This window comes from Dendropsophus ebraccatus, chromosome 12 (assembly GCF_027789765.1).
Source record: "Dendropsophus ebraccatus isolate aDenEbr1 chromosome 12, aDenEbr1.pat, whole genome shotgun sequence".
Classification (NCBI taxonomy): domain Eukaryota; kingdom Metazoa; phylum Chordata; class Amphibia; order Anura; family Hylidae; genus Dendropsophus; species Dendropsophus ebraccatus.
The window spans coordinates 8,087,636-8,114,700 of record NC_091465.1 but is presented as its reverse complement, the minus strand read 5'-3'; the positions used below and the strand labels follow the sequence as shown (position 1 = coordinate 8,114,700).

The 27,065-nt window shown below is 46.2% G+C and overlaps 1 protein-coding gene across 2 annotated transcripts in view; it reads right to left on the bottom strand.

Annotated features, from left to right (window-relative positions):
* MEGF6 (multiple EGF like domains 6) overlaps positions 1 to 27,065 on the bottom strand; it is a 252,506-nt gene that overhangs the window by 50,348 nt on the left and 175,093 nt on the right. Inside the window, exons 1-2 of one of the 2 annotated variants that reach the window (XM_069948607.1) lie at positions 19,280 to 19,630; positions 6,503 to 6,625 (exon numbers count right to left, since the gene is read on the bottom strand). In XM_069948607.1, the coding sequence (XP_069804708.1) occupies positions 6,503 to 6,625; positions 19,280 to 19,436 (280 nt within the window). In that variant the 5' untranslated portion in view covers positions 19,437 to 19,630. Of the gene's footprint in view, positions 1 to 6,502; positions 6,626 to 19,279; positions 19,631 to 27,065 lie in introns of those variants that run through there. The other variant, XM_069948606.1, reaches the window with a different exon arrangement.

Sequence of the window (27,065 nt, the reverse complement as noted above, 5' to 3'; positions counted from 1 at the left end):
CATACCCATGATGGTGCCCAATACTACACACCAGACCTGGCTTTGGGCGCCATGTTGTCTGTGTCTGTGTCAGAATCTGTGGGTTACTACAGTGCAGTTGTTTGGGTGGAGGTGTTCACAGACCATGGATAATGCCCCTTAGGACAGAACATGAATAGTGTTGAGCGATGTTGGCAAATTGTTCCAGTTCAGCAATGTTCTACAAACCCGAACGTTCAGCATGTGACTCCCAGCGGCCGGAGAAGTTGAATGCCGCCTGGAGCTGCCAGTATAGATACAGCCTATAGCGTCCAACTTCTGCCGCTGCTGGGAGTCACATGCCGAATGCTTGGGGTCGGAGAACACGGCTGAGCCCAAATAGTTCGGCAACTCCATTTACTCTTAATGGATAGAAGTAGGAGGTCCTGCATAAGTGCGGAGTGCCTGTAATTCCTCCAGCTTTGGTGATTTGTCACCCTGTGCAGATCATCTATCCTTCGCCAATGGAAGCCGCTCTGCACAGGCTGCAGCTGTTCTCTCCACTAAAACACTGGTTTGGGATGGGAATCACTTTGGGATGTTGCACATTCCGGTGGGAACAGACAGACAGGAGTGTGTCATCTGGTTGTAGACGGCAGAAATGTACACAACACATAATGTAAAGGAAGACTCAGACAGGAAGACATCAGGTCCCTGCTGGGCCCCTCACTGCTAATGCACATCATATTATCAGCGGGGATCAGTGCATAGTGCCATGGTGGGGGGTATACACAGGTCCCAGAGGAACATAGAAGGCGCCCCCTGCAGGTCTGTGGAACATATTTACCCCCCACCATGCTCAGTAAACAGCAAGGTATGTACACGTGTTTCCCAATCAGGGGTCTGCAAGCCTCAGCAGGTTCTTTGGAAACTGGTCAGGCAAATTATATGAACCCTGCAACCATAGCCACCCTATACCAATATGGAGAATGGATATCTATATGAAGTTCATTACCCTAGACCACCAGGGATGACAGCCCATAGCCACCCTAGACCAGCAGGGATGATAGCCCATAGCCACCCTAGACCAGCAGGGATGATGGCCCATAGCCACCCTAGACCAGCAGGGATGATAGCCCATAGCCACCCTAGACCACCTAAGATTATAGCCCATAGCCACCCTAGACCTAATGGGTGTTTTATGTGTACCATGTGCTCTTGCTAACCTATAGGAGATGCCCTCTACTCTCAGCCTCTCTCTTTTTCTCGCTTTCCCTTGGACACACTCTTTCCACCACGCACAGTGCAGATTACTTAGCCCCTGTAGGAAGAAGTCACTTTGTGGGTGGGAGGTGTAATCTCAGTCTTACCCAGATTCTCGTAGGAGAAGGACACACAGAGAAAACGTTCCTGCTGTAGTCAAGCCAGGGCCTGGCTTCTGCCAGGACCCTCGTCCGGGACAACAGCTCAGTTCAGTCTGGTGTGGTCTATTCTAATGGTCCATTTACATAGAGCGATAATTTGCGCAATCTACCGAATAACGATTTTGAAGTAACAATGTGTTTTTTATAACGATCAGCGTTTAGATGGAACGATAAATCGTATAAAAAATTCATTATTACGATCGTTTTAAGATCGCTTGAGCCCATCTCACACATAGGGTGCATCGTTGAAAGACTGTTTAGACGAATCGATCAGCTAATTTTCTGCGAAGGACCAACAAAGATTTTAGAACACATTGAAAGATCACGATGAACGATTTATCGCTCGTCGCTTGATCGTACGCAGCGTTTACACGAGTGATTATCACTCAAATGTGGTTGTTACGCGAAAATTGGAACAATCGCTCCGTGTAAAGGGACCATTAGACACAGAAGTGTACAGATGCAGCTGGAGACAACCAGATCTTTCAGTACTTCTACTATATCTACTATGCAGTGCTCAACACTACAAAGGGAGAAGAATCTAGGAACATCCTAGCCCACACCATGAACCAGTCTAAAAAGAGCAGGGCAGTATCCTGAGACACAAGAGGAACTAGCCTGGATAGGACAAAGCTACTAAGAAGGTCTATGTATCCTATTCGCAGTGCAGGTAACAGGGAAACCCCTAGAAACTTAGCTTCACCCAGAAAACCATGACTGGGGCTTGTATCACCCTATTAGGACGCGTCACTTGACACTATAGGGCACAAGGTGGTCAGACTAAAGTCTATACACGGGTACAAGTAAACTTCTCACTACAGTATATCTCTCTCTTAAGTTCCGGCAGAGTACATTGCTACATTGGGTTAGGACTCCCTTAATAAACTCTTCTCCTCTACTCGCAACTCTTCAAGCTCGGCAACAATTACCTCTCTTCTACTCTACTTCTGCAAGCATCTCCTCAGCACAAACAAGTTCAAGCACTAAAGTCCATGTAAAGATTTATCTATTTTCTACCAAAGTGTATTGTATTGCTAAGAGAATGTACAGTAAAGCGGTTATATTTTTATAACACTGGGACTCAGTCATCCTTTCCTCCGCACCAGCACTCATACACACTAGCCACACACCTTGGTTTGTTTTTACCTTTTCTGTGGGTGGCGATACCGATAGTCCGAGTGGGTCAATTGACTTTATTGGCCTTGGCAGCAACTGACTGACACTGAGAACTAAGGTTTAATCTCCTGTCCGGCAATACTCCCAGCTACCACAAACACCCAAGAAAATCTAAAATGTGTCAGCAGACGCCGGAGTGGAGCCATATATCACTGCCAGAGCCCTGATATCTCATCCCTCCCTGGACCTCTCCACACCGCCCCCCATCATAGCTGCCAATCTTATACATTAGGCGGGAGGCAGCGGCGGAGCGGAGCGCCACTACTCCACCAGACCCTCACAATCTGGGATAGAACAGTCCTATCTATGTTACTTTTCTCCTCTCTGAATATTACACTGAGCAGACGCGTTTCATCCTCAGGACCTCACGCCTGATAAATCTGCAAGTATGGATGGTGGGAGGCCAATATCCAGCTGTATCCTTCACAGAGGACAAAGGGGATGAGATGGGGGTCTACATACTGTATGATAGGGGGATGAGATGGGGGTCTACATACTGTATGAGAGGGGGATGAGCTGGGGGTCTACATACTGTACGAGAGGGGGATGAGATGGGGGTCTACATACTGTATGAGAGGGAATGAGATTGGGGTCTAAATGCTGTATAAAGGAGATGAGATGGGGGTCCACATACTGTATAAAGGGGATGAGATGGGGGTCTACATACTGTATGAGAGGGGATGAGATGGGGGTCTACATACTGTATAAGAGGGGGATGAGATGGGGGTCTACATACTGTATAAGAGGGGGATGAGATGGGGGGTCTACATACTGTATGAGAGGGAAAAAGATGGGGGTCTACATACTGTATAAAGAGGATGAGATGGGGGTCCACATACTGTATGAGAGGGGGATGAGATGGAGGTCCACATACTGTATGAGAGGGGGATGAGATGGGGGTCCACATACTGTATAAAGGGGATGAGATGGGGGTCCACATACTGTATAAAGGGGATGAGATGGGGGTCTACATGCTGTATGAGAGGGAATAAGATGGGGGTCTACATACTGTATGATAGGGGGATGAGATGGGGGTCTACATACTGTATGAGAGGGAATGAGATGGGGGTCTACATACTGTATGAGAGGGGGTGAGATGGGGGTCTACATACTGTATAAAGGGGATGAGATGGGGGTCTACATATTGTATGAGAGGGGGGTGAGAGGGGGGTCTACATACTGTATGATAGGGGGATGAGATGGGGGTCTACTTAGTATCTTAGAAGATCCAATAAGCCTTTGTCCGCTAACATGCAGATGCCTATAAGACAAAGCACCACTACTACCACTCCTATCATCTTAGTGTCTTAGAAGAACCCAACAGTCCTTGTCAGCTTCAGGGCATGATGGGAGTTTTTCTGCAGTCACAGATTGGAGAACAGTGATCTAAAAAATCATGCAACTGCATCCACCTCTAGCGAGCTCAGGGGTAGGGAATCTTGGCAAAACTACAACTCCCATTATGCCTGGACAGCCAAAGCTAAATCTAACGTTCTGCAACAGCAGGAGAGCCATGTTTCCCTACCCCTGAGCTAACTGTTCTATATTGCGTTTCCTCAGACTGTAGTTCTCGATTTGGCCCGCAGGTGTCACTCTTGTAATTGCTAGAGAAGCAGTAATAAAAAGACTAAAATAAAAATTCTCTTCCCTCCCCCAGAGCCTCTCCGGGTCTCCAATGCACAGGTGTGAACGGACGCCGTATAACGGCCTTTATCCCAAACATAAATTCCTGTAATCAGAGAAAATGGACAGATACAAATACGCAATTAGCGGAGATGTTTGCTGCCAGCTTGCGGCACAGCTCCAGCGATTTTAGCCGTAATTGACCATAATCCTGCGCCGCTATTGATGCCAAAAGAGAATTGTTAAAAAAAATTAAAAAAAATTTAAATAAAAATATTTGACCCTCCGAATGAAACTCCATAGAAAGTGAATGGGGTTAGAATAGAGAGTGGGAGTTCGAGAGAGTGCAAAGGCGTGCACGACGTATGTAGAATAGTGGCCGTCATCCCTTCTCCGAAATCCTGGAAGGAGTTCAGTAAGACAGATGCCGCCGACAAGAAACGACACACTAAAGGAATGGCATCTGTCAGCGCGGCGTCTGCCAAGCCCGGCCTCAGCAGATTGGCGCACACTCCGAGGCTGAAGGGACTCATCTCATAATGACAGCAACAAAGCAGAGGAGATGCACCGCGCCTGCCAGCCCCATTACCACCGCGCCTGCCAGCCCCATTACCACCACCGGGCTGCTATTTTTTGCACGCTTGGCTGACTGATCTCTCATATTCAGCCATAGAGGGCGCTGATGTTTCTTAAAGGGCAACACTCATCACTGCAACAACGGGAGATCTGGGGAATTGAAGTACCCTTACTAAGGGATAACTGGAGTAGTAGTACCTCTGTACCTGCATAGTGAGACAAGGGCTGCTGGGTTCTTCTAAGGTGCTACGAACCATCACATGGTGACAGAAGGAAGATAGGAGTAGTGGTGCTGCCACCTTTACACACACCTGCTGGGTGACTGCACCACCACTACTCCTATCATCCTCCTGCTAGTCCATAGTATCTCTGAAGAACCCGACAGCTCTGGTCAGTCACGATTTAGATGCATAAGAGTAAAATTAGTGCCACCACCACTACTACTCCTATCCTCCTCCTGTCACTGTAAGTTGGTCTGTAACATCTTAAAAGAAGTCAGCAAAACTTCTCACTCACCAAGCAGATACATATAAGACAGAACCACTACTACTCCTAGCATCCTTCAGTTACTTCATGGCAGTATCAACAATGTAATAGGATGATGAGAAGAGTAGTAGTGTTGGTGTTGCATCTGTATGGTGACTGACTGGTTCCTTTAAAGATATTATGGACTATCACACAGTGACAGGAGAATAATAGGAGTAGTATTGGTCCTGCTGGTCTTACGTTCATCTAAGACAGGGGTAGGGAACCTTGGCTCTCCAGCTGGTGCAAAACTACAACTCCCATCATGCTAAAGCTTTGGTTGTCCAGGCATGATGGGAGTTGTAGTTTTGAAACAGCTGGAGAGCCAAGGTTCCCTACCCCTGATCTAAGGTATTATGGACTGTAATATAGTAATGTGAGCATGACAGGGGTAGTAGTAGATTCACAACCTCTCCCCTTCAGTAAATCTATCGGACACTACTGTTGCTCCCTGTTGCCTCCTGCTGGACAGTCTCAACTGCTGTCAATACATATCATATCTGGTTTTCAGAAAGTTGCCAGACTTTTCTTTCTATTTAACTTTCACTTGTCAGGACCCCAGGAGGCCCCTAAACATTATTTTTTCAATATTTTTTCAAATCAACTGGTGTCAAAAAGTTATACAGATTTGTAATTTACTACTATTAAAAAATCTCTAGTCTTCCAGTACTTATCAGCTGCTGTATGTCCTGCAGTAAGTGGTGTTTTCTTTCCAGTCTGACACAGTGCTCTCTGCTGCCACCTCTGTCCATGTCAGGAACTGTCCAGAGCAGGAGAGGTTTTCTATGGGGATTTGCTGCTCTGGACAGTTCCTGACATGGACAGAGGTGGCAGCAGAGAGCACTGTGTCAGACTGGAGAGTATACACCACTTCCTGTAGGACATACAGCAGCTGATAAGTACTGGAAGACTGGAGATTTTTAAATAAGTCAATTACAAATCTGTATAACTTTCAGAAACCAGTATATATGAAAGAAAAACATTTCCTCTGGAATACCCCTCTAACTTTCCTGGATGTCTATATATAGATTAGAGGCGTTATGTAATAAGAGAAGCTTCCTGAGGGGGGCGCCCACCAAGATATATAATAGATTGACTGCAATATGCAGAGGGTAAAACTTGTCCGGATGCCAGGCAGTAAGGGAATGAGCCCAGCATGGTGGTAAAGGGATGAAATGAGCTTATGAGCAGGACCGTGAGCGTGTACGGCCGTTACTTACCGATGCACGAGCGGCTATCTGCGTGGAGTCGGAAGCCCGCTTTGCACTCGCAGTGATAGGACCCCGGGGTGTTGACACATCGCTGCTGACATCCTCCATTATGGACTTGGCATTCGTCGACATCTAAAAAGAGAAAGCACAAACGGCCTGGTGATAAGTGCGGATACTGAATACACAGGGCACGAAAGCCAGTAAACACGGCCGTTATTGTCCAAAAATAAAATAAAACCGTAAAAAAGGGAAAAGTTATGGAGCCGAACGGCAGGAGGTGCCGGCCAAAACACAGAGATTGGTTTTCTGGTAATGTTCTCCCTAAATAAAAGGCTCCGCAGGGGACAGATATCCGTCACAGCCTATATTTCTGTCTGTTTGAAGGGGAACACCGGGCTAAGAGGTAAAGCTCAGTGTCGGCCATGGTGGGGGTCAGCACCTTACCTCCCCCGAGTCTCAATCTGCAGGAAGTATGGATATACCCTAGATATATAGAGGATCAAGGATTGACCCCATCCCATTATATGGATATTGACCTTGATCAGTGGTATCAAACTGGCGGCCCTCCAGCTTCAAAACTACAACTCCTGTCATGCCTGTATGGTCAGGGCTTTGGTTGTCCATGCATGATGGGAATTGCAGTTGTGACACAGCTGGAGGGCCGCCAGTTTGACACCCATGACCCCACAGCTTCAGGGCTTCTTTAGAAGAAGGTTCTTGGAAAATCATTCAGCTGATCCAATCACGGCACACTTCTGTAAATCCCGCCCATGAGGAGCTCAGGAAGCTGTTCAGATACCACTATAGCACCTAGTAGCCTGGTGTCTCAATTACCATGGTCATAAAGCATTGAAGGGGTACTCCTACATCACTATAGCATTACATATCTAGCTGCCCCAGCGCATGAGGAGTTCAGGAGGCTGCTGTTCAGGTAATACTATTGCAGCCAATAACCATAGTAAGGTTGGTCAGTGTCATCCTAAAAAGCATTGGCAGCCGACTACGCCGGCCACCTGGAGAGGGAGGACATCACTATGCAGGAGCTCCGGTTAAGAGCAGATGCACCTGTCATTATGAGGGGAGTCCCCGCTCCTTTACAGTTAGTGGTGCACAACGCCTCACTACTTTCTGGTAGTCTTTACTCTATGGGCCGGGCGCTCTGCACCCATGGAGTGTAAAAGTTCCCTGTGGGAACACACAGCTCGGTTCTCCAACAGCCTTCCCGAACCAATTGAGTTCAAGAACAGAGGTCTTACTGGTAATTCAGTGTTGTAAAGTTGGAACCTACGGCGCAGGAGCCATAGAGGGAATCCTTCAATGCAGAGGCTTCATCTTTACTATAGGCCATAACATGAAACAGGAAAGGGGTAGTTTGGCAAGGACACCAGGATGACCACAAGACTAGTGTTGAGCGGACTTGCCAAACTGTTTGGGTTAGACAATGTTTTCCAAACCCCAATGCTCGGCACTTGACTCCCAGTAGCTGGAGAAGTTGGATTCCGCCCTAGGCCTGTCAGAAAATCATGGATATAGACTATGGCTGTATCAATGTTTCCTAGGACTCCCTATGGCGGCCACCAACTTCTTCAGCCAAGCGGTCAAATGCCGAGCAGTCAGGTTGGGAAAACGCTACTGAACCCAAACAGTTCGACAAGTCCGCTCAACACTACTTAAGACCCATCAAGAGAAGACTGATCAGTAACAAGCTGTATATAGTGTATTTCCACAGCCGGCCTTACGGCACGGACAGCAGAGCTTCAGGAAAGTGCTCTCTGGAGAACGTTATGGTGCAGATCACATCTTATGGAGGCCGCCTGTCTCTGGACGCTCTCGGAGGTTACTTCTCACTCTCCCGGCGACATGAGGAAATGTACAAGGTTTACATTCCTCCCTTCCAGTCTCCTACATCGCTCTTTAAGACCCCATCTTGTATCCATTTTCCATGCCTATTATTGATAATATCTTCAATGCTTCTGGAATGTTCTCAGGAAGAAAAGTCTGGAACACAGCCAAACCTTTAGAATTGCTAGAAAGTCAGAGAAATAAGTGTCAAGAGCGATAGGATGGGTTGTTATTAGGGCAGCTGGCCTGGGGTTCTACAGAGCTAAGAATCCCATCGACATGTGACCAGCAGGGCATCTGGGGTCAGAGCGCTGCCATATGTGTGCAGCATCGCTGTCTTTGTCATCTGTCACATTACCTGAGGTTTTCCATAAAGGCCAAATTACTATACTATACATATTACATGGACTATACATATTACATGCACCATATTACATGGACTATACATATTACATGGACTATACATATTACATGGACTATACATATTATATGGACTATACATATTACATGGACCATATTACATGGACTATACATATTACTATACTATACATATTATATGGACTATACATATTACATGGACTATACATATTACATGCACCATATTACATGGACTATACATATTACATGCACCATATTACATGGACTATACATATTACATGGACTATACATATTACATGGACTATACATATTACATGCACCATATTACCTGGACTATACATATTACATGGACTATACATATTATATGGACCATACATATTACTATACTATACATAGTACATGGACTATACATATTACTATACATATTACATGGACTATACATATTACATGGACCATATTACATGGACTATACATATTACAGGGACCATATTACATGGACCATATTACATGGACTATACATATTACATGGACCATATTACATGGACTATACATATTACTATACTATACATATTATATGGACTATACATATTACATGGAGTAACCCCTTAAACTAAGATACAATTCCTGTCCCATCTGAGCCTTTGCCCATCCCCCTTGCTTTACACTGCAGCTCTGCTTGTTTAGCTTGTTGCTATGGATCAACACAAGCTCAGCAGAAAGTACAGAGCTGTATTTCATTAGAGAAAGGTCAAAAAGATCATAAAACTACAGAAAAGGAACCAAGAGGGGATCAGCGGCAAGTTACTGCAGACCGCTCTATTACACTCTATTACACGTCATGGGTTTTGATGTGGAAATGACTGCAGTTTCCATTATTACCAGCCGTACAGTTTTTGTGTACTTGTCCTTAGGCTGGATTCTAACCGGTGGGTATAAGGACCCGAACTAAGCGTATCATAAGGATTTATAATGCTTAATACTCAGATTATAATGCCCATGGTCAGACCAGGACTTGTGGCCGTATTACGCTCATTTACAGGTAACAATGCAGAGGAATACATTATCCAGTGTAGTTTTACCTTGACCTGAAGAATTGTCTTGTAAAGCATAGTGCCAAGAAAAGAGAAGTTTTTGCCTCTATGGAGCCTCTGAACCTGACCTAAAGTCAAGCTCAAGAATAGGGGTTCAACAGCCACAACATTATGCGGCAACCACCTTTGAGTTCCATTATCTCAATCTACATAGCATGCACAGCACCAGGGGCACCCATATACCACCCGTCACAAAATTGTTACAGGGGAGTGCCCCGAGGCCATAGACTTTACACCTCGTGCAGACCTCCATTGATAAAACCTTGCAGAGGACCATTGTTAGGTTATCTGTAGTGTAAAGCGAACTGGCTGAACATGAATGCTTGGCAAATGACAGCTGGAGGCAGGAGGGGTCAAATGCTGCCCTAGGGTTGCCATGAAAACATAGATAGAGTTTATGGCCTATGACTGGCTCCATGTATTCCAGGACTCCCTAGGGTTGCATCTAACTTCTACAGCCACCAGGAGAGCAGACCGTTCAGGTTTAGCCAGTTCGCTCAACACAATATACCAATCATCATCATCCTCATGGGTACATTACACTATGAAGATCTTCCACCATCTCACAAGTTTGCAGATTGGGGTTACATACAATTTGCCGGCAGTCTAATAAATACCCAGCGATGTAGCAATAATCCAGCCGGCTGCTCCGGCCATCTGTGTGACTGGATCTCATATTTATTACCAGTCACTTCCCTGTAGAACATGGCAAATCATCTTTATATCATGCATAATGCATTTATGAGATTGTGCCAGGCTGCAGGGTCTTGTGAGATTGGTGGAGGCCATGCTGGAGGTCCTAGGACGAGGCCATGCTGGTAGCTGGAGGAGGAGGCCATGCTGGGGGTTGCAGGAGGAGTAATGCTGGGGGTTGCAGGAGGTGGCCATGCTAGAGGTTGTAGGAGGCGGCCACGCTGGGGGTTGTAGGATGAGGCTATGCTAGAGGTTGTAGGAGGAGGCCACTCTGGGGGTTGTAGAATGAGGCTATGCTAGAGGTTGTAGGAGGAGGCCACTCTGGGGGTTGTGGGAAGAGGTCATGCTTGGAGTTATGGGAGGGGGCCATGCTGGGGGTTGTAGGAGGAGAACAGGCTGAGAGCTGTAGGAGGAGGCCACACTGGGGGTTGAAGGAGGAGGCCAATGCTGGGAACTGTAGGAAGAGGCTACGCTGGGGGTTGTAGGAGGAGTCATGCTAGGGGTTGTAGGATGAGGCCATGCTGGGGGTTGTAGAAGGGCGGCCATGCTGGGGGTTGTAGGAGGAGGCCATGCTGAGGGTTGTAGGAGGAGGCCATGCTGGGGGTTGTGGGAGAAATCAGTGCTGGGGGCTGTGCGAGGAGGCCATGCTGGGGGTTGTAGGAGGCGGCCATGCAGGGGGCTGTAGGAGGCGGCCATGCTGAGGGTTGTAGGAGGAGGCCATGCTGAAGGTTGTAGGAGGAGGCCATGCTGAGGGTTGTAGGAGGCGGCCATGATGGGGGCTGTAGTTGGAGAACACGCTGGGGGTTGTAGGAGGAGGCCATATTGGGGGTTGTAGGAGAAGGCCATGTTGAGGGCTGTAGGAGGTGGCCATGCTGGGGGTTGTAGGAGGCGGCCATGTTGAGGGCTGTAGGAGGAGGCCTTGCTGGGGGTTGTAGGAGGAGGCCATCCTGGGGGTTGTAGGAGGAGGCCATCCTGGGGGTTGTAGGAGGAGGCCATCCTGGGGGTTGTAGGAGGAGGCCATGCTGGGGGCTGTAGGAGGAGGCCATGCTGGGGGTTGTAGGAGGAGGCCATGCTGGGGGCTGTAGTTGGAGAACACGCTGAGGGTCATGCAGGGGGCTGTAGGATGCGGCCATGCTGGGGGCTGTAGGAGGAGGCCATGTTGAGGGCTGTAGAAGGAGGCCATGCTGAAGGTTGTAGGAGGCGGCCATGCTGAGGACTGTAGGAGGCGGCCATGATGGGGGCTGTAGGAGGAGGCCATGCTGGGGGTTGTAGAAGGGCGGCCATGCTGGGGGTTGTAGGAGGAGGCCATGCTGAGGGTTGTAGGAGGAGGCCATGCTGGGGGTTGTGGGAGACGTCAGTGCTGGGGGCTGTGCGAGGAGGCCATGCTGGGGGTTGTAGGAGGCGGCCATGCTGAGGGTTGTAGGAGGCGGCCATGCTGAGGGTTGTAGGAGGAGGCCATGCTGAAGGTTGTAGGAGGAGGCCATGCTGAGGGTTGTAGGAGGCGGCCATGATGGGGGCTGTAGTTGGAGAACACGCTGGGGGTTGTAGGAGGGGGCCATATTGGGGGTTGTAGAAGGCGGCCATGTTGAGGGCTGTAGGAGGAGGCCATGCTGGGGGTTGTAGGAGGAGGCCATCCTGGGGGTTGTAGGAGGAGGCCATGCTGGGGGTTGTAGGAGGAGGCCATGCTGGGGGCTGTAGTTGGAGAACAAGCTGAGGGTTGTAGGAGTAGGTCATGCAGGGGGCTGTAGGATGCGGCCATGCTGGGGGCTGTAGGATGCGGCCATGTTGAGGGCTGTAGAAGGAGGCCATGCTGAAGGTTGTAGGAGGCGGCCATGCTGGGGGCTGTAGGAGGCGGCCATGCTGGGGGCTGTAGGAGGCAGCCATGTTGAGGGCTGTAGGAGGAGGCAGGGGCGTAACTACCACTGTAGCAGCCATAGCAGTTGCTATGGGGCCCACCACATCAGGGGTCCCCATTGCCTGCTCTTGAAATATGCTGAGTCCCCTGAACTGTCATGATTTGAAGCACTAGGTGGCCAAGCGGGCATCCGAGGTTCTGCAAATATCCCTTTAAATGCAAGCACTCCTGATGAGCGCTTGCAAGTATGACTAGATTTGACAGCTAAGTAGTCAAGCATGTATAGGGTCCGACAGCATCCAAAGTATAGTTTCAAAAGCTTTATTAGCACATCAGGTACAGGCAGCGACGTTTCGACCTTGCGGTCTTTATCAAGCATACTAAGTAGTCAGTCAGGAAGGAAGGGGGGCCCAATCAAAAGTTTGCTATGGGGCCCAGCCATTTCTGGTTACGCCCCTGGGAGGAGGCCATGCTGGGGGTTGTAGTCTGGCAGTAGTGATTACATTGTTATGTTTGCACCCTGTCATCCTGCAGCTCACAACATGCAGCTTTGTCAGCGTTCCCGTCCTATAACAATTACGGGATCGTGCAAACAGCTGAACAAGGAGCTTAGGAAGCAAAACAAATCGTGGAGGATTCCAGGACCGAATTCCTTTCTAATTAATCTGTCAGCGCACTAAACATTCGGGACATGTCGGAGGACGTTTCATGGCTGGATCCCATTCATTATAGGGTTAGTTTACTACCAAACATTTGTCAAGGCAACAAAACAGGCCGGGAGCCGAGCACTCCCCGTCCCTGACTGCAGGGGGCAGTCTTTTCCCAGAACAATGTGAAAAACTGTGAAAAACCCTATGAATGCAGCTTTACAGCGGAGGGGATGAGGGCTGAGGACTTCCATATGCCGCCGTGTGTGGAGCTATTGCTGCCGCCACAACTCCAGAGACCTCATCTGTCTGCTGTCATTAAGGGGATGTGGTTTCCTCTATGAACGGAAGTTCCTCTATGTCGGCTGATCGTTGCACCCTATTCCACGGGACGAATATCGTTCATAGCGGCCGATATCGGCCGAATACGAACGATATTGCTCCTCTAAACGACCCGTGGAATAGGGCCTTAAGAGTGGTTGTCACCCAGTATCCCCGCTGGCTCGGAGACAATGGCATTATCTGTGGTGGTCGAGGAGCCATAAACAGGTTTATAGGTATGTACCAAGTAGTCGAGCGGTAGTGAAAGGGTTAAGGAGATAAAAGGTGGACATCCCTAGTGACAGAGTTATGTATATTATCTGGGGAAGTTAAAGGGGTACTCCAGAGGAAAAAAAATTTTTTTAAATCATCTGGTGTTATATAGTTATATAGATTTGTAATTTACCTTTATTTAAAAATCTCCAGTTTCCAGTACTTATCAGCTGCTGTATGTCCTGCAGGAAGTGATGTATTCTCTCCAGTCTGACACAGATTAGAATAAAAGAACATGTTTTAGTATATAGCTCTGGACAGTTCCTGACATGGACAGAGGTGGCAGCAGAGAGCACTGTGTCAGACTGGAGAGAATACACCACTTCCTGCAGGACATACAGCAGCTGATAAGTACCGGAAGACTGGAGATTTTTTTTTTAATAGAAGCAAATTATAAATTTATATAGGTATCTAACACCAGTGGACTTGAAAGAAAATAACTTTCACTTGAGTGCCCTTTTGACTAAGGTGGCTCAATGGCTATGAGAAACCAGTTTAATCCTAATCCTGTGTTAGGTTAGGGTGATATATATACAGGGGTTTAGGGTAGGGTACGCCCTCGGCAGACCCTCTCAGTACGTGGCTCAGTACACTTTCTGTCTCTTCTATAGAGATTTTGCAGGATCACATTCCCCCAAAGCTGCGTCTTCCCGGGGATGGAGAGCGGATGCAGCGGTGGGCCGTGTGTCAGGGGATCTCGGCAGCTGTACATCCTGTCAGAGACATTCCACATACAATGGCCGACCAGCTAGAAGTTATGTAATCTTACACTGATGCTGCCTCTCCGTGTTCTGGACTTCAATTCCCCAACATGTTCAGGATCTCCGCTTCCTGTAAGTGAATGGAAACATCATCTCCATCCAGAGGCTCCAACCACACCGCTACAGATGTCACTATGAGTGTAGGTGGGAGCCGTCAGCCTGGCGTCCATGAGGATGGTTCCCCCAGCATCGGCCCGAGAATCACTCCAGCACCAGTGCTAAAATGAGCAGCGTCAGCCAGGGTGGCCGCCATATGAGCAGCGTCAGCCAGGGGGGCCCCCACACGTGCAGCGTCAGCCAGTATGGTAACCTGTGAGTACCGTCAGCCAGGGTGCCCCCCCTCGCCTGAGCAGCGTCAGCCAGGGTAGCCCCACATGAACAACATCGGCCAGGGTGGCCCCACATGAGCAGCATCAGCCAGGGTGGCCCCACATGAGCAGCATCAGCCAGGGCGGCCCCCACATGAGTAGCCTCCGTATGTAAAGTGATACCCAGAGTGCCCCCCACCCCACATGAGCAGCATCAGTCAGAGCGACTAGAAACAGTCAGAGTATCCACATAAACAGCAACAGAAGAATTGCATCCATAAATAGCCTAAGTCCAAGAGCTTCCATGAACAGCGTCAGCAAGAGGGCAACCAGGAGTCATGGGGTATGAGCAGCATCAGCCACAGTATTGTGACCATACATAGAATAGGAATATTCCCCCCATGATCAACCAGAGTGCTGCCATATACAGTGAGATAGGTACAGCTGGATGATGGGGTTTGCTTCTAGTTCTCCCACTGACTTTGTTGACCTGGAAGATCTGTAATTTTCTTAGATTAAGATCTCCAACCTCAGGAATCCCTGGTAATGTTCCCTCCGGCACAACTGATGGGACTTATCTTCACTTCCTATCCTAAACCCACAACCCGAGCATGGAAGAGCCTGGGAAAGCGGCTCATACCGAAGACCAGACAGGCGGAGCAGCGAGACCCCATATCTGCAGGAGACCAGCACTCTATGCTTCTGTCCCTTCATGGAGCCTTGAAGATGTCCTGTAGCTTCTCCTGATCTTCTATTCCACATGATATAACAATTCTGGAGCATCTCCTCTTATAGCTCTGTCATGTGCCGTTCCATTATGTATGACTAATAGCCAACAGGGTGTGACCTATTGGGGGGTAGAGACAGGGACACGCCCCGAACTGGTAACACCCTGTTGTCTATTTATTCATAAATTTCTAGTAAGAATAGGAGAGGAACCCCACAAAACCTAAACTGATCATTCATGGAGAATACAAGGCTTTCCCAGGATAAGTCAGGAGGCCACCGCCTCTATATAAAGGGAGGGGACCACAATTATTACCTCACATTACAGACGCCTGGCCTTGGGTGATGGGTGGCATGGGGGACTCCAGGGGGAATTTGGCACCATAGGGAGACGGACGAGCAGGATTGGTCAGGATTCTCCCATAGTTCACGGACCTTGACCTCCATTCACACAGGAGAACTCGGTTTGGAGAGGCCAACGTTCGGTAACGTTTACTGAACCGGAACGCTCAGAATTTGACTCCTTGCAGCTCCCTGAACATTCAGGTTTGGAGAACATTGCTCTGATAGTGGCCAAAATGTTCCAGGCGTCTAAATGGCCAAGAAGCAGATCTGTAACTCTGTAACTGGGCAGACTTACTGGTGGGTTCCCATTCTTCAGCCAAACCCATGGACTTCAGCAGCCAAGTACTACGAATAAGATTGTCCCCCAACTCCGCCCAATGTCAGACATCTGGGAAAAGAAGGATTTGGCCATGCCTGCCCCATATAGGAGATAAAATACAGGTGTCTGGAAGCGGCTTACTCCCCCATGGTCGGCCTGCATGTGTATGGTGGGAATAGAGTCTTCAGCAGTGTTGAGCAGAGATGCCAAACCGCTCGGGTTCGGCAGTGTTCTCCAAACTCGAACAGTCACAGGCTGTACCCATGTTTTTGGCACAGGCGGTATCCATGTTTTCCAGGACTCTCTAAGGCGGCATCCAATGTCTACAGCCACAGAAGTCAAATGATGAACGTCCAGGTTTGGAGAACACTGCAGAACCTGAACTGTTCGGCAACTCCCCTCAACACTAGTCTATCACGATACTGAAAGTGTAGGGGCACCTTTCAAAAACCAAGCGGTACGTCCTGGGCCGGGTCCATACAGGTGGACTCCGCTCAACCTTCCCGGAACAAGTAATTATAAAATTTTTGTACAATTTTTATTTTTTTTTAATTATAATTATTTTAATGAAAATGACTAAAGTAAATGGGGTCATTACCCTAGAAGCAAAGTGCGTGCGCTGACTGCGGCTCTACCTTTCTGCTTCACAAGGTACAGACTACTGCTCGTGGCTTAATGAGTAGTAATTTCCATTCATTATGAATAATGGAGCTGATGTGTGATGCCAGTGACTGCGCCTGCTGGGGAGCGGCAGGGGATCTGTGCTGGCTCAGACTTCGGGGACATCTTGGAATCTGCCGGCTCGCTGTGTTTTCATTCTCTGCTCTTTCAGGCTGATTGATGGAGTTACTGCGCACGAGAAAAGCCGCCGCCGAGGAATGCCAGGCTCTAAAATCCTCCACCGACTGATTCCTCAATCGATATATCTATCTATCGCTTTTTTCATCCAAAACTCCAAACCCCACGAACAGACTTATAGGATACAATTCAGTCTGCTGCAGAAACCACTGGAGGAAGCTTACTGCGTACTGTCCATACACTGAGCACAATGGTGGAGCCGTATGCAGGGAGCTCCCCCTAGTGGTGGCTGCAGGTAGAAGGAATCTTATTATTTTATACAGGGAATTTGATGCCGGGTTTAAGAAAAAGAAGACAGGACTCTCATACACCTTATATAACCTCACGATCTTAATGGGACCAGTCAAACATCTAGGGGGTATAAGGTATTCTCTAGGAGATTGCTTGCTGGTCAGACAATGACTCCTTAGAATTAGCTTGCTCTTTAGTGCCACCTACTGGTGGGAGCTTCATGTTTTTCAGTGACCAAAAAAAGCTTTGAAACCTGAGTAGGAATTAACAGACAAACCAGATACTCCTCCTAATGGAAGAGTCACCCTGTGGAGAGCTGTCTCTTGCCCCCTGTCAGTGCAGAGCGGGGTGCTGGTTAGCTTGGAGAGAGTCCTTATATATTAGCATAGGAGAGTAGAGTGAACAGCTCTAACAGGTGGCAGCAGAAAGCAGGCTACTTTGCATATTGTTTCCCAGGATGCATTGCATGGCCTATAGACTCTCACCAAGGAGACACATTAAAGGGGTACTCCAAGTGGGAGGGCTTTTTTCACTATGGCTGGGGAGGGGGTGGTTGAAAGCAACAACGTCCACTTACCTCCTTGCTTCCAGTGTGGGATCCCACCTCTGCCGCTGAATGGCTGAGTGGGCTTTAACCGTCACGTCTCAAGCCGCGTCATAGACAAGGAAGCGGACGGGGATCGGTGACCAGAGCAGCACAATGTGGGACCCAGCACTGGAACTGAGGAGGTAAAAGGACGTCATTGCTTTCATCCACCCTCTTCCCGACCATAATGAAAAAAGCCATCCAGCCCGGAGTTCCCCTTTAAAACCACCCCCAGAGCTACACCACAGTCAGCCAGCACCAAAGGTAAGAACCCCGAGCTACCTCCAATAGGTGGCACTAGAGAGCATGCTCTATTCCTCAGACATCTATGTAGATTAGTCATGGGAGAAGCCCAGAGCAGCGTCTGCATAGCACAGGATTCCTGGAAGATTATCCCCCCTCCTCCCCGGATAATAAGCAACGTATAGATTCAGGTATGTGCCGAGCGGGAATGGAGTCCATCTCATCCATAAAAGGCAGAAAATGACAACGGAGAAAATAACCAGAACCTGTATCAGAATGAAAAGCACAATGCGACAACCCTCAGACAGCATTCGGACTGAGATCAGAATAAACCGTCCCATTCCCGGCCCCAGTGACCCCATAGCTGGTACACCAGGAAAGTACCAAGACGAGAGCAGTGTAACCCTTCACACACCACATCCACCCATAGAAACACAAGGCCTAACATACCCATACAGCATTATATCGCCACCTGCTGGTCACAAGCGGTGCTGCAGCAGCTGGAACTTTTTTTTTGTTAATATACATCCAGTGCCTTCATTTCTTACATTCTTTGACCAGTATTGAATGTCAGCAATGTCAGATGCCTTGTAGTACGATGGGAACAAAAGGAACACCCACGATAGCAATGTCATAGCAGCGACATGAGCAGAAACAAAAATAGAATAGGGATAACACATGAAAAATTTAGGAAAAAAATACAGTATCAAAGTGTTCACACTCACTGTTAGTTATTACTATTGGGATAAAAAAAATAATAATAATTAAAATGTAACGTGAAGAAGAACCAAATAAATTACACATAATATGGAATATATGAGGAGGGGTCATTCCCATCTGGGTCAGGGGTCTTGTTCAGAGCTGCAGCCACAGATTCTGTCAAATATTTCAACAAAACAACAGAGAAGTTTCCACTATTTTGTCCAATATAACAACTGGCACCATAAGAGAAACCCGTCGGGCCCCATTAAAGTCAACTGGGACTGTCGGGAACAAATGGTGTCTGGTGTACAGAGTAGCGAAGCAATGGAAGAAAGAGCGGTGGTCTGAATATAGCCACAAGCATGGCGAAAAAAAAAAACAAAAAAACATAACATGCAAAATAAATAAAAAGTTAAATATTAAAAGATATAAAACAGGAATAAATAAAATGTAAACACAAAAGTAAAAAGTTGAACGTAATATAAAAGTAAATGTAAAAAAATTTTTCATAAAATATAAAATTAACAAAATAAAAAAATATATATAAAACAATAAATATATATAAAAGAAAGTTTAAAAAATTGAGACTCGGCGGGCTGGTGTGTACCTGGTCGTCCGTTGCTGGTGTGAACAGCGCTATGTGCCTGGCCCCTGATGTAGCACGGGTAGCAGTTGGGGCGAAAGTATCTGGGGTTGAATGTGGATCCTACATGGAGGCAGTAGTTCACCAGGACCATCGAGAGGATCCACACAACGTGCTTCATGTCACCAGATGGTGTCGGCTCCGGACTGAGAACATACTATGGCATCCTCTCCTGCACACATGCAGATTTTGTTTTGGATGTTTTTTTTTACTGTATATGTTGTGGAGTCCTGGGAATCCTCCATGTCCCTCCCACATTAGTCCTTTCATGTTCCCAAGTCCTGGCCCATCTCCTGCAGGTAGTGAGCAGCCCCCAGCAGTCTGCAGCCAAGACACATGACATCACACTCCCCTGGAGCAGCGAGGAAACCAGGGTGTCAGGTACAAGGAGAAGGAAAGATTCCAGGCAGACGGCTGCAGGGCAGGAGAAGGAGCCGGACACCACCGGGCGGCACTTCACTAAACTGCTCCTATTGCTGCTTCTACTGGGAAAACTGGAGAATGTAAATCTAAACCACATTGTGTACAAACCGAGAAAAAGCAAAGATGTCAGAAAAAAAGATTATATTATTCTATTATCCCAAACACAGTGACTGAAGGAGACGGGTAACAGGATAGTGTGTAGCGGTAATACTCATCTCCTCATAGGACAGTACTATATATAGGAGCAGTATTATAGTAGTTATATTCCTGTATATAGGAGCAGTATTATAGTAGTTATATCCCTGTATATAGGAGGCAGTATTATAGTAGTTATATTCCTGTATACAGGAGCAGTATTATAGTAGTTATATTCTTGTATATAGGGGGCAGTATTATAGTAGTTATATTCCTGTATATAGGAGCAGTATTATAGTAGTTATATTCCTGTATATAGGAGCAGTATTATAGTAGTTATATTCCTGTATATAGGAGCAGTATTATAGTAGTTATATTCCTGTATATAGGGGGCAGTATTATAGTAGTTATATTCCTGTATATAGGAGCAGTATTATAGTAGTTATATTCTTGTATATTGGAGCAGTATTATAGTAGATATATTCCTGTATATAGGAGCAGTATTATAGTAGTTATATTCCTGTATATAGGGAGCAGTATTATAGTAGATATATTCCTGTATATAGGAGCAGTATTATAGTAGTTATATTCCTGTATATAGGAGCAGTATTATAGTAGTTATATTCCTGTATATAGGAGCAGTATTATAGTAGTTATATTCCTGTATATAGGAGCAGTATTATAGTAGTTATATTCCTGTATATAGCAGCAGTATTATAGTAGTTATATCCCTGTATATAGGAGCAGTATTATAGTAGTTATATTCCTGTATATAGGAGCAGTATTATAGTAGTTATATTCTTGTATATAGGAGCAGTATTATAGTAGTTATATTCCTGTATATAGGAGCAGTATTATAGTAGTTATATCCCTGTATATAGGAGCAGTATTATAGTAGTTATATCCCTGTATATAGGGAGCAGTATTATAGTAGTTATATTCCTGTATATAGTAGCAGTATTATAGTAGTTATATTCCTGTATATAGGAGCAGTATTATAGTAGTTATATTCCTGTATATAGGAGCAGTATTATAGTAGTTATATTCCTGTATATAGGAGCAGTATTATAGTAGTTATATTCTTGTATATAGGGGCAGTATTATAGTAGTTATATCCCTGTATATAGGGGGCAGTATTATAGTAGTTATATTCTTGTATATAGGAGCAGTATTATAGTAGTTATATTCTTTTATATAGGGGCAGTATTATAGTAGTTATATTCTTGTATATAGGAGCAGTCTTATAGTAGTTATATTCCTGTATATAGGAGCAGTATTATAGTAGTTATATTCTTGTATACAGCAGGGGGTGACATTGCGCACAGGAGAAAGTTCATACCAATACTCAGATCCTGCACTTTATTCTAAGACGTGATGTACATAGTAAAGATGCATTCACTGTGTAACTTACTGCACCATTCATAATCACAAATAATGAAACCACAAGACTATAGACAGGATGCGGTAAGATCCCAGGTGCCTATAGAAGGTGCGGAAGAGAATGTCAAGAATTCAGTTATCAAAATTCAAATATTTGTTGTTACGCGGACTAAGCTCCGAGCGTCTCAGTAGATTTAAGGTGAGATATTAAGATGCCCCAGATTCAAGACTCACATATGGGATCTAAGAAGCATGAAAATAGCATTTACTGGGGAGAAAATAAAGAGTGGTTCTCATGCAATGCCCGGAATGACTTAGTCATGGATGTGTCCAATACCTCGGGGGCGAATTACTAACAGGACGGGGATGTTTATAGAGGTTGTGCACTTTCTATCGAAAAGAGGAGTAGTCTATGTGCATGTGCCAGATAGAGGTGAACTGACAGCTGGATCGTCAGACAGAGATTTATACTTAAAGGAATTATTCATTTTTTCCAATTATTCTTCCAAGATATTACAAACACTTTTAGTTAAAGTTATTTGAAGGAAATAAATAAATAAATGGATTCATGAATTCAATGTCATGTTTCAGCTCTTAAAGGGGTAATCCACCCCCCCCCCCCCAAAAAAAATAAAAATAAATAAATATATATTTCAAATCAACTGTAGCTAGAAAGTGCCAGAGATTTGTAAAATATTGAGTCTGCCAGTACTTATCAGCTGCTGTATGTCCTGCAGGAAGTGGTGTATTCTCTCCAGTCTGACACAGTGCTCTCTGCTGCCACCTCTGTCCATGTCAGGAACTGTCCAGAGCAGCAGCAAATCCCCATAGAAAACCTCTCCTGCTCTGGACAGTTCCTAACATGGCTTTTATTCTAAGTCCTATGTGAAGGCTTCATATCAGAGTCCGAGTCTCCCGTTGCTTCTGATCTTTGCCCCCAGTAACCTCTCACTTCCCTCCTGAACCTTATTTAGTCCTTTAAGATTTTTAAAGGACAGGGCAGGGGCCTTTTTCTGCTGACAATCTTCTATATTTCTATGTCAAACCAAGGGCCCTATTACACTGGACAATTATCGTTCAAAAAAATCGCTATATTGTTCGAATTTAAACGATTATCGTCCCGTGCAGGCAGCAATCGAAAAATCGTTCGTGTGTGGACGATCATTGATTTCGATCTAAAATCATTGACCCTAAAATAATTGTTAAATGTTCGGAGGAATTCCACATTTGTTCGCTAATCGGTCGTCGTAATTGCACATCGTTCCTTCTTTTGCTGGGATCTGATAGAGTAAACTATCATAGTAACTGACCACTATCATTCTGTGTACTATGGTGACCGATATCAGGTTAATGAGAAATTATCTCGTTTGTGATCGCTTATAGTTAAAAATGACTTAGTCTAATAGGGCTCTTCAAGATCCAGTAAGACTGTTAGGAGCACTGGGGGGGGGCTGTTAGGAATACTGGGGGCAAGGCTGTTAAGAGCACTCTTCGCCCCAATAGCAGTGATCCGGCTCGCCCCTGGCCAGCCTGCTCCATTAATTATCATTAGAGAGGGGTGGGCCAGCTGGAGGTGGATTGGCGCTACGGGGGCAGGCAGTTCTCCTAACAGTCTTACCGGACCAAGGTGAGTGCCCTTTAAAAGACAGGGTGAGTGCCATCTGCTTGAGCCTTGTTTATTGGGCATCTCCTGTATTTCCACTGTTGGGTTAGAAGGTTAAAAAGTAAAGGGGTTTTCCAGGAGTTTTTATTACTGATAGTCTATAATTAGGACAGGGCTTCATGTGAATGGTACAGTGAATTACTTTCTACATTCAATGGTGGCTGGACACGGTAACAAGCTGCAATACCAGGTACGGCCACTACCCGATGTATAGCGCTGTGCCTGGTTTTTTCAATCAGTTGATCGTCCAGGATACAGAAATTGGACCAGCATCGACTTGTATCAATGGTGTATCCCAAGTCCTGGAAGGACCTTTGGAGTTGGCAACAATGGACAATCCTTTGAAACATTTATTTATCTTGAATAGATAAGCTTCAACTTTTCCCCGACTGCCCAGCTACCATGTTATTACAAGAACGAACAATCTTAAGATTCCAGTAGAAAGGACAAAGCAACAAACAGCGGAATCTCAGCGGATGAGCCCAATTTAGACTCATTAAAGGAGGCAGCGACAATAAAAGAAGCTGCGAGACGAGGAGCCCCGGCAGTAACTGGAGACGAATGGTTTCTATTTCCCAACAATAATACACGGCCGCGGCTCGGTCACGCTAGGAACAGCGGAGAAATGCTAACATCAGGGAAACCGAGCAATTAACAAAACTGATATTGGAAAAACATAATAGAAGGAAAGAGACAAAAAATGTGAGGATCCACATCAGTAAGGGAAAGGCCAGACAGCTGCTTACAGGAGAGGAAGATTAAGCCTTAAAGGGGAGCTTCAACCTCAAACACGTTTGTTTGTTTTTTACGATTTATTTAAATGCAAAATTTCTGCACTGATTTCTTAAAGTGTTCCTGTCAAGATTAAAAGCAACCTGTATTCACAGAATAGGTGATACCTGCCTGACGTGAGGGGTACCACAGGGATGGGGAACCTCCGGCCCTCCAGCTGTTGCAAAACTACAATTGCCATCATGCCTGGACAGCCAAAGCCTTAGATAGGTGTCCCAGCAGTCAGGCAGTTCTTCCTATCCTGTGACTAGGAAAGCGCTACCCACCTGCTGCTCTCCAACAAATCTACAATCCCCATCATGCCCCGACAGCCAGAGAGTCACAGGGTAGGGAATTCTGGGAATCCCCTCCATAAACAAAGAAAAAGTGAAATGATAAAGTGTCTGCCCCCCTTCACACGTTAGAAAAAGAACAAGGATTACAGATAGATTTCCTGACCCATGGAGTTCTATTGGGCACGGACACCCTTCAGGATATTTTCCTAGAAGGGTGTCCATGCCAAAAAATAGGACCAGAAATTATAGAAAACATCGGCAATTCTGTCAAGGAAGCCCCATAGAATCCTATGGGGGCGTCTGGAATTCCAAATGCTAAGTTTGGCAGCCCGAGCCAGCGCCAGCGCCTGGGCGTGAGGATGCTGGCCCTTTAACTGTTCACACAGGAGCCCATACAGTTAAATGTGACAGTGTGTGTGACAGGACCAGGAGCCCTGTCAATAACTTTCTTTTTTTTTACTCCCTAAAGGCTTCCTGATCAGCTTTTCCTGACCGTGAAAACGTCCACAGACGTGTGAAGGGGCCTCTGTCTGCAGCGACCACTAGGGGGAAGCTTACTGCATCCTGTTTTACATTGCATTCAGTAATAGCACAGTATGCAGGAAGCTCCCTCTAGTGGTGACTGCAGGCAGACAATTCTGAGAGTTAGGGCCCTATTCCACCGGACGATTATCGTTCGCATAATCGATCTCAAACGACCGCTATTGCGAAAGACCTAAAAACGTTCACTCATTTACATAGAACGATAATAGTTACTTATGATCATATTTGCAATCGTTTTTTCTTCGCTATTGCGTTCGTATCTACTGCGAACGACCGAACGATGTCTTATTCAATGCGAATGATTTGCGAACGTTTTGCGAACGAGCAACGATAAAAATAGGTCCAGGTCTTATAAAGCGATCAACGATTTCTCGTTCGGTCATTAATCGTTAACTGCATTTCAACCGAACGATTATCGTTTAGATTCGAACGATTTAACGATAATGTGAACGATAATCGTCCGGTGGAATAGGGCCCTTACTCAAGTCTACTCTGCAGATTTGGACCTCTGTGTCAGGAAAACTGAACTTCAATGGCTATAAAGATATATTAAAGGGGCACTCCTTTTTCTTTCAAATAAACTGGTGTCATTTGTAATTTACTTCTATATAAAAAAATCTCCAGTCTTCCAGGACTTATCAGCTGTCGTATGTCCCCCAGAAGTGGTGTATTCTCTCTAGTCTGACACAGTGCTCTCTGCTGCCACCTCTGTCCACGTCAGGAACTGTCCAGAGCAGGAGAGGTTTTCTATGGGGATTTGCTGCTGCTCTGGACAGTTCCTGACATGGACAGAGGTGGCAGCAGAGAGCATTGTGTCAGACTGGAAAGAATACACCACTTCTGAGGGACATACGGCAGCTGATAAGTACTGGAAGACTGGAGATTTTTACACAGAAATAAATTACAAATCTGTAAGACTTTCTGACACCATTTGATTCGAAAGAAAATGATTTCTTCCAGATTACACCGCTAATTTGAAAGTATCTTTCTCTCGGAGTTCCCCTTTAAGGCCGATTTACAGGGCCTTCCCGTGATACCAGTGAGATTTTAATTCATTTGCGCTTGTAATCTCCAAACCGCAAGGGCTGCGCACGGAATCTCGCTTACGTGACACGACAGGTCGTAAATACTGGTTCTGTTTTTATCACACAGACTTCTGTTCAAACAAATATTTAACAATGGAAGAAGTAAGCGCTGCATCTGGCGGGGAGCGGCGGCAACGTGAAGCGCTTAGGGCCTGTGCCAGACTGTGTGGGATGTCGGACGAGGCCGCCGCCGCTGCACCCCCCGGCAGAGACACTCCTTGTACAGACAGAGCTCTAACAGCTCGATACAAGACTTTATCCACCGCAACTAGGTCTTAAAGGGACACAATAGAAATGGCGGCTTCTCACTAGTTGCTGCAGGAGTGAATGCTGTCTATGGTTTCCTGTTATCAGCCGTTTCAGACTTAGGCCAGTCTCGCTCTACTGTTCTTCAATGGAAGAATGACCCTCGTGCTGCTGCCTGTGCTGTATCCCTGACCCCTTTAAGAAATGTGCACAGTCAAGGGCAGTCTGCCAGCGTGGGGAAGGGGGGGGGGATTGACCTCTAGCCTGGTGTCTGCCAATCATTTGAAGCTCATGGGTCCCATTTCCAGTGCTAATAATATGGTGATCCAGAAGAAGTGTAAATTTGCTCCAGTACTTACTGTTATAGTGAATCTGTTGAAAGATTAAGAGCATGCCCCCTCATCTTAAAGGGGGTTATCTCAGATGAGAAAAAGCACAGCTAATTTCTTGCAAAACAGCGCCATCCCAGTCCTCAGGTTGTGTGTGGTATTACAGTTAAGCTATATTAACTTTAATGGAACAGAGCTGCAATATCAATACCAAGTCTGGCCCTGATTGGCTGATGCTGAGCACCCAGTGTCAGGGACCTGGTCAGCTGACTGTAACCAAGACATATATATGGAGTAGGGCTTATATATGGAGAAGGGCGTATATATGGAGTAGGGCTTATATATGGAGTAGGGCTTATATATGGAGTAGGGCTTATATATGGAGAAGGGCGTATATATGGAGTAGGGCTTATATATGGAGAAGGGCGTATATATGGAGTAGGGCTTATATATGGAGTAGGGCTTATATATGGAGTAGGGCTTATATATGCAGTAGGGTGTATTTATGGAGTAGGGCTCATTTGTGGAGTAGGGCTCATATATGGAGTAAGGCTTATATATGGAGTAAGGCTTATATATGGAGTAGGGCTCATATATGGAGTGGGGCTTATATATGGAGTAGGGTGTATATATGGGGTAGGGCTTATATATGGAGTATGGCTTATACATGGAGTAGGGTGTATATATGGAGTAGGGAGTATATATGGAGTAGGGCTCATATATGGAGTAGGGCTTATATATGGAGTAGGGCTTATATATGGAGTAGGACTAATATATGGAGTAGGGCTTATATATGGAGTAGGGCTTATATATGGAGTAGGGCTTATATATGGAGTAGGGCTTATATATGGAGTAGGGCTTATATATGGAGTAGGACTA